The sequence below is a fragment of the Brachyhypopomus gauderio genome, chromosome 13, assembly GCF_052324685.1.
Source record: "Brachyhypopomus gauderio isolate BG-103 chromosome 13, BGAUD_0.2, whole genome shotgun sequence".
NCBI lineage: Eukaryota > Metazoa > Chordata > Actinopteri > Gymnotiformes > Hypopomidae > Brachyhypopomus > Brachyhypopomus gauderio.
Genome location: NC_135223.1, coordinates 4818713 through 4826212, shown reverse-complemented (window position 1 = coordinate 4826212; position 7500 = coordinate 4818713). Strand labels below are relative to the sequence as shown.

Genomic DNA, 7500 nt, shown 5'->3' with positions numbered 1-7500 from the left:
TATTCCAGGCCTACACATATTAGGCCTGCTGTGTTTTTGAGAATGTTAACAAAACATAATAAAAAATAAATAAATAATCACTGAAAAATTGTGTAGTGTTCTTATGAAATATACCACCCGTTCTATGCCGTAAGATCACCTCAGTACAATACTGAGATGTCTTTGGTGAAATAGCAAATAGCAGCAGATACCAGATCTGATCCCAGGTCGGCTATTAAGAGCCTGGTGCCATGCCTGACGAGAGTTATGGAGACAGATCGGATGGCTTTCGATTAGGCTGAAAGCAGAGCGGCAGAGTGAGTGGGAGGGGCAGAGTGAGTGGGAGGGGCAGAGCAGGAGAGTCCCCGCCCTCAATTAGTGTATACCCGTCACGAGCAGTCGATTTCAGTTTCGGGGCTCGAATGGCGACGAACAGCCAGCCCATGGCCACGACGTGGATGTGTGTTTCTCACGTCTGGTTCACGTGGTGCAGCTTGACGTGAGCGCATGCACACACACACAGGGCTGACTTGCACACTCTGAAGGATTGACTTGCTGGTGGTTCAGTCCCGCTGGGGTATCAATCACTAGAACTGTTGAGGAACGGTCCCTTTATTTAGGCTTGGCTTTTGGTCACTAGATCACCAGGAGTCTGCAGGGGTGCCATTAGGTGCAAAGGGCATTTCCACTCCATATGACTCCCTGAAGAATATTGCATTATGTTCTTTATGTTGCATTCAATAAAGATGTGGGTGATTGACTCCTGGAGCATTGGGAATTGGGCTTAAGACTAAGATTGGGCTTTGGCCTGTCGTACCTCTCCAAACACTCATCATCTACTGTCTGAAGTGAGACTGATCCAGATCGTTTGTATCTCTCTCACATCTGTTGCCAATTACCAAGGTCCAGTCGGGCTTTGAATCGGGAAGAACCTTGTACACTAAATTCTAACGACGTACCTGAACTCGTTGCTTTTCTGCAGTGTTGTGATTGTAAAGCAGGCCCTCGCCATTTGGTCGGTCGGCAGGACGAGGCTGGAGTTTAATAACGTCCGGGCCGGCGACATTGGGGGCTGCCAGGGGTAAGAGAACGTGGCAACAGGGCGGATGTCTGCACCAGCGCGGCCACAGCAAACGTGCATGTGGCTCGTTAGAAAAATCAGGAAGCCCGGATCATTTTTCGGTTGACATTTAAACAATCATTCCGATTGTTTATGAAGTTGACTTTTCAATCGTATGCTCAGTGGCAGTTGAAAAACATTGGGGACCAGTTAATGAGCAAGTCATTTTCCCAGTGATTCTTCTTCTCGTTATGAAACAGCCATTATACTGACATCTAGGGGCCTGGATGAATCTGTATCAGCTGCATTGTGCAGAAAATCTGTTTCATAAATAATTAAAATAGCTATTTTATTTTCTGCTGGTAACAATGACTTGTTGCTCTTCTCAGTGGTGGAGTGAAAAATGAGAATGAGGCTTTTGAGGTGGAATGAAAGATTTGAGTCCGAAAGCAGCACAGGTATATTCTTTGTTCAGAATTGATAACTGAAGAGATGATTTCAAAATGTTCCCACACACAAAAAAAACCCAATTAAAGCCCAAAGTGATGGTGTTCCTCACTCCTTTGGTCAGTAAAGGCAGACCTGTCGGTGTGATGGTGTTCCTCACTCCTTTGGTCAGTAAAGGCAGACCTGTCGGTGTGATGGTGTTCCTCACTCCTTTGGTCAGTAAAGGCAGACCTGTCGGTGTGATGGTGTTCCTCACTCCTTTGGTCAGTATAGGCAGACCTGTCGGTGTGATGGTGTTCCTCACTCCTTTGGTCAGTAAAGGCAGACCTGTCGGTGTGATGGTGTTCCTCACTCCTTTGGTCAGTAAAGGCAGACCTGTCGGTGTGATGGTGTTCCTCACTCCTTTGGTCAGTAAAGGCAGACCTGTCGATGTGATGGTGTTCCTCACTCCTTCGGTCAGTAAAGGCAGACCTGTCTGTGTGATGGTGTTCCTCACTCCTTTGGTCAGTAAAGGCAGACCTGTCGGTGTGTTTAGTGTGACTGCGCTGACATTGAGCCTGTGCCCTCTGCCTTATTTATAGTTAATAAAATATTAAACCTGCCTGAATTGCATGTGGTTTAATCTCACCTGCACCGGATTGTTTATGTTGCATATTGCAATCATTAAAGTTCTGACAGGTGAGGCCGATCTTGGACTTTCCTACAGCAGGCGGTGCTTTCTGAATGTTTCTCACTCCTCTCTGGATTCGCATGCCTGTAATTGTGAACAGCGTCATATAACGGGACGTCATGGATGAATGCTTAATTTTGTCAATGTGTGGACCATTCAGTTACTGGGAAAGAGAGTAATGAGGAAAACCTGTTTGGGCTGAAGCAGATCTTCAAATCTCCCCTCAGCCCCTTTCGTAAGCGTCTCGGCTGGCACAGGCCTCGATGTGTTTGGCACCGCGGTGGTTTCTGCCTCCGAAACGCGGCTGTGCCATTAGCCCCGCCTTACCGCGGGCCACGGCCACGCCCCCATCGTTAAGCGCCCTGCTCACCAGGCGCGCCAGTAGCCTCTTGGGTCGTAAAACGTTCGCCTCAGCCTTTTGGAGATGTTTTCACAGTGAATCAAGTGGATTGTTGGCAAGCTCTCGGCTCGTGTTCCTGGAAGTCGAACTTCTCCTCGACGGCGTTTCTCAGAAGCGCCTGGTTCGGGATCAGGCTCTTTTATTCTGCCGTGCCGCGGAAACGGTTTGGTTTGGGTCGATTTGAAATAGAAGTACTGTTCACGTCCAGTGTGGCTGACAAAATCCTCTCTGTGCCTCATTCAAAACAAGAAGGGTCAAAGTGTGTCTGTCTCCTCTCCTCCTGTCACAAAGTGTGGATTCTAAAATACTGAAATATTCCTACAACTCCAACCCGTCCAGAACCGTCACCTCAGCTTCCCCTTTTAACATATTAAAGCACCTGGACATATGAAATGGGTGTGTGCGTCCTTTATCCCTGTCTCACTCACTCAACGCGCACACACACACACACACACACACACACACACACACACACACACACACACACGAGCACTATAATCATTCCTCCTCTGGAATGCACCGTAGTTTGACCTTTTGATCACTAGAAGGTGAGCCAGGCCTAATTGTAACCTTTGCATGCAGCATGAGGGGGGTGTTTAAGGCCCTATGCATCGGATCCTAAGCCATAGTTCACTTTGTTCTGGTTCACACTGCTGAAATTTGAATCGCTCCGTGGTATTTTTTTAATATGCCCGCACCGCCGTCTGCGCCTCCTTCATTCATCCGTATCTTCTTGAGCTGGACCAGACAAACAGGTTCTGAAATGTTCTCCACTGCGTAATGCGTTATTTCGGGCTTCTAAGGTGCACGTTTGTCTTCTTCTGCGTGACCACTGGTTAACCATATCCACACTGTTTTGGTCCAAACACCTGATTGGTCGTAAGCTTTATAGCAGTGATTCACATCACTTTGACCACAGGTGACCCGGATTTGTGACTGATCGGTTTGAAACACAAACCACCCATTAAAAGTGGAAAGGTCATGTTTTATGGACAAACAATGCAACAATGCAGGTATCTTTTGTTGTGGGGTTCCAAATCTGTATACACTTGGCACATACAAAACCCCTATTATTGAACTAAACTTGGATCTATTTAAAAACTCACTGTGTCTAAGACTACCAATAACCCATGTCTGAATGACTACCATTCATTTACATATTGCATCATTTACATATTGCATTGCATTTACATATTGCATCATTTACATTTATATTTGATCCCAGCCTCGTACTGTATCAGATGGGGATTGTTTTTGCAAACAGTGTTTCCTACTCTGCTGATCTGGGCTCCGAATACAGTGCAGTTTTCTTTCGTGATACGATATTGCATTGTCTAATAGTTCCTGATCCTCACTGTATTTTGTATTTCTGTGCAAATCTCTCCACAACATTAAATTTCTCCCCATGGTGGTGTTTTACATGACTGCATTACCCAGTCAGAGACGGCATCTGATGCGTTTGAAGCAGCTGCATGAAACGCTGCCGGACCCGTCCCGTATCGTGTCGGTTCTGACTTTTCGTGAGAGTGGGAAAGAGTTGGAGGAGGAGGCGAGGAGCTGACCGGCTCACGGCTTGGCTGTCACTGAAGGGTTTCGGCCAAACCACGCAGATGTTTCCGCTTCAACGCCACGGCTGCAGCTGCAAGTCTGATGACATCCGTGTATTACGATGGCATAAACCGCGATTACATAAATCGGGTTGTTCTAGGAATCGGCGGTCCGCTCTGCGCCTCCAGACAGATCGGCGGATTTGTTTGTCGTCCTCTCCAGACCACGCCACCTCCTCGCTTGGCAGCGTTTTGACAGCATCTACTCCAGCTCCACGCCCCGAAAAACACTGATCTGGGATCAGAAATGGAAGAGCCACCCGGCTTTAATCCCCCAAACTTCCTTGGAACTGCCGTTGACTCCACATCAGAGATGATCTTCGCGGCCGGCCACGGGCGGGGCGGCTGCTGGAGGGAGCCGCAGGATGTTCTGTTCAAACTCGCGCTCCGAGGGCCCAGATCGCCGCCGCTGCCCAAGATATCCCATGGTTCTCGGCCGCTGCGGCCTTTGTACCGCGGCCAAGGAGCCGGAATGTTCTCTTCTGGATGCGCGGAGAAGACAGGCCACTCGAACGGAGCGTTCTGTCCCTGCCTGAGGCAGGCGGAGCTGCCAGCAACACTTCTCCAAGTGTCTGGTATTAGGCAGGAAAAGCTTTTGGGAAAATTTTCTTGAGGATTAAATTAACATCTAACAATTCCAAATAATTATTAGCTCCTTAATATAGTAAATTCAGCGGGTGTGTGTGCATGTACACCTCCCTACAGCTGTTTAACCTTTAAGTAGAATGCTCAACGCTGCTGAAATATTGAGGTGATCAAGTAATTATTTTTACCTTTGGCTTTTTGTCTCAGCAGGATAAAGTAGACCGAACTCCTAGTCACAGACCGGCAGAACTAATTGGGTCAAGTTTCCAGTCAACAGCCAATCGGAACTCTCCCAACCACCAAGGTTAGTGGTATTCAGTGGTTTTGTAGATGATAATCACTAAAGTTCCACTTTCAGAATGTGTCGGACATTTCTGAGGGTGTTTGAGCTTGGCAGTTATCTAAGAGATCACATACTAAACTAGTTGTGACTATGCTGTGTGTGTGTGTGTGTGTGTGTGTGTGTGTGTGTGTGTGTGTGTGTGTGTGTGTGTGTGTGTGTGTGTGTGTGTGTGTGTGTGTGTGTGTGTGTGTATTCCACATAGATGTCTTTTTTGTAGTTTGGAACTTCCTCATTATGTCCATCCTGGTGTGTACATATTGAGGCCTCTTACACTGTAGACTGTTCAGCAGTTCTGAGACTCATTAAGGCTCCAGTCTAACATTGGCACACACACAGCATTCTGGAGCATGAACACAGCAGACCCTCTCCAGCGTGTGTGTGTGTGTGTGTGTGTGTGTGTGTGTGTGTGTGTGTGTGTGTGTGTGTGTGTGTGTGTGTGTGTGTGTGTGTGTGTGCGCAGCACGCTCTGCAATAAACGGAGCAGAAAGGTTCAGTGTATTTGTAGAACTGAAAGAGCACAAATAAGTCCGTAACTGTCCCTTCAAGACGAGATGTCTAGCTTCAGAAGGATTCTGGTGTCTTCAGTCTACCTGCATCTGTTACCGTCTCTCCTTCCTGTGGGGGGGGGGGGGGGGGGGTTTCAGTATGCTGGAACAACAAACAAAGCACAGAGTTCACGTTTGATGGAGGTTATTTTCCCTTTTCTGCATTATCTATGAAACATTTTTTGCGCTCTACATTCAGCCTCGTCCCTGTCTTTACACCTCCTACCTAGCTTTGCAGTTGTCATTTTTGTTGAGCTCAACTTGTGTAAAAGCTGATGCTGTGATCCGGTTTGGACCGGATGTCGGAACACAGATGTTGTACTCGTGTTCCGGTTTGGACCGGTTTAAAGCCCCAGCTGAGAACCTCTACCGGCGCCGACGCGGACTACCCGCATTCACCAGGGTGTGCTGACCTTTTAAATCCGTCTCCCGCGGAGACCGTTCAGGCAGATGACCGCTGCTTGGCCAAAGTCCACAAGGACAGAGGAACAAATAATGGAGAACCCCACGGAGCAGAGCCTGGGTGGAGGAAAAGCAGGAACCCTCTTCAGAACACGATGGGACGTGGGTGCTGACGTTTGCCCCAGAGCTTCGGTGATTTGGACATTTTCAACTCTGTATCTGCGAGGCCCCCACAGCGGTCGTAGTTTGTGTGTTCTTATAATTGTCTGTATTAGCCTCGTCTTTTCTGTCAGGCTGTTGACATTAATGGTGTTCTGTCAAATACCAGACCCTTGCTGAGTTCCTCAGGGTTGTATTTTAGCTCCTTTGTTATTGCTGTTCTTGCCATTGCAGTGCTTTCTAGCTGATGAACAAAGCATATCTACAGGATACTGCTCATTGGTCAGTTTGTTGTCGAGATGTAATTGAATTATGACATCATAGCACTCGGGGTCTTCGGGGTCTATGGTTTCCCTTTCATGTCCCGACACCTGTCCTGAAAGAACTAGCCTTCATTCCTGCAAGGCCAGCAGCCTTCCTGCGTAACCCTGTGGGCTACAGCTTTTCCAGCTGCTGCCATTAGGGCAGGAGCCTTCCGCTGTTTATGGAGGACCCGCATCCAATCCGATTTGGACATCCCTTCGCATTTGGGGTTTATGCTGATGCGAATCTCAACACGGGGCCGGCAGGTAGGAAGCCTGCACCTCTCCTTGGCTCGAGGCTATTAGTTTGGCCAGTATGTCGGCATGGTCACTTCAGCTCATGCTTCTATAGAGTGCGTTTCCCTCATTTCAGTGGAGGTTAATGTATGCATTTTGAAGTTAATTTATGCGCATAATCACGACCCGTACTCCCTGCTGGAGCCGTCCGCAGGTTTGCTGGGCAGAAGTGAAGCCATTTATGTCCCCGCAGTGACTCGTGGACCTAGTAAGGGTGGAGGAACTGAACCCAGAAGGTGTAGGAGCCGGTGTACAATGGCCATCCCTCCAGGATTCTCCACCTGTTGAAGCGTTGCTCCACTGTTGCACGCGGCAGTCTCGGAGGAACGTGTTTTGGCGTGAGGAGCGCTCGGGACGTCCAGTCAAAGATCGAGAATCCGCCGACCTCTGCAGCACGGAGACGTCGGTCTGCTTCCTGTCCTGAGCTTACGGCAGGTCACATGACCAGCAGCTAACCAGTGGTCTTGGATTTCAGGTCAAGAGCACCAGCGTAGTGCATTAGCGGCTGCTCCTGTTAATGCTGCCTTTTAAAAGCCTGGCGTAAAGCGGAGTCAAGCGACTGCCAAACCCATTCGCCCTCTTCTTCCCCCAGAGCGAATCTCATTTGTTGGCACGCCGATAAAACTCCCCAAGGCTTTTTAAATTTATGACTAGTGCAGAATTGCCATTTGGAGAATTTGCATGTCTGCTGGTAGTTGGCAGCG

At 48.4% G+C, this 7500-nt stretch overlaps 1 protein-coding gene across 6 annotated transcripts in view; it reads left to right on the top strand.

Moving 5' to 3' along the window:
* grb10b (growth factor receptor-bound protein 10b) overlaps nt 1–7500 on the top strand; it is a 43004-nt gene that overhangs the window by 17018 nt on the left and 18486 nt on the right. For 3 of the 6 annotated variants that reach the window (XM_076970414.1, XM_076970416.1, XM_076970415.1), the window contains one exon: nt 4959–5052. In XM_076970414.1, coding sequence (XP_076826529.1) covers nt 4959–5052 — 94 coding nt within the window. Of the gene's footprint in view, nt 1–4955; nt 5053–7500 lie in introns of all 6 variants that reach the window. The other 3 variants (XM_076970411.1, XM_076970413.1, XM_076970412.1) reach the window with 1 other exon arrangement.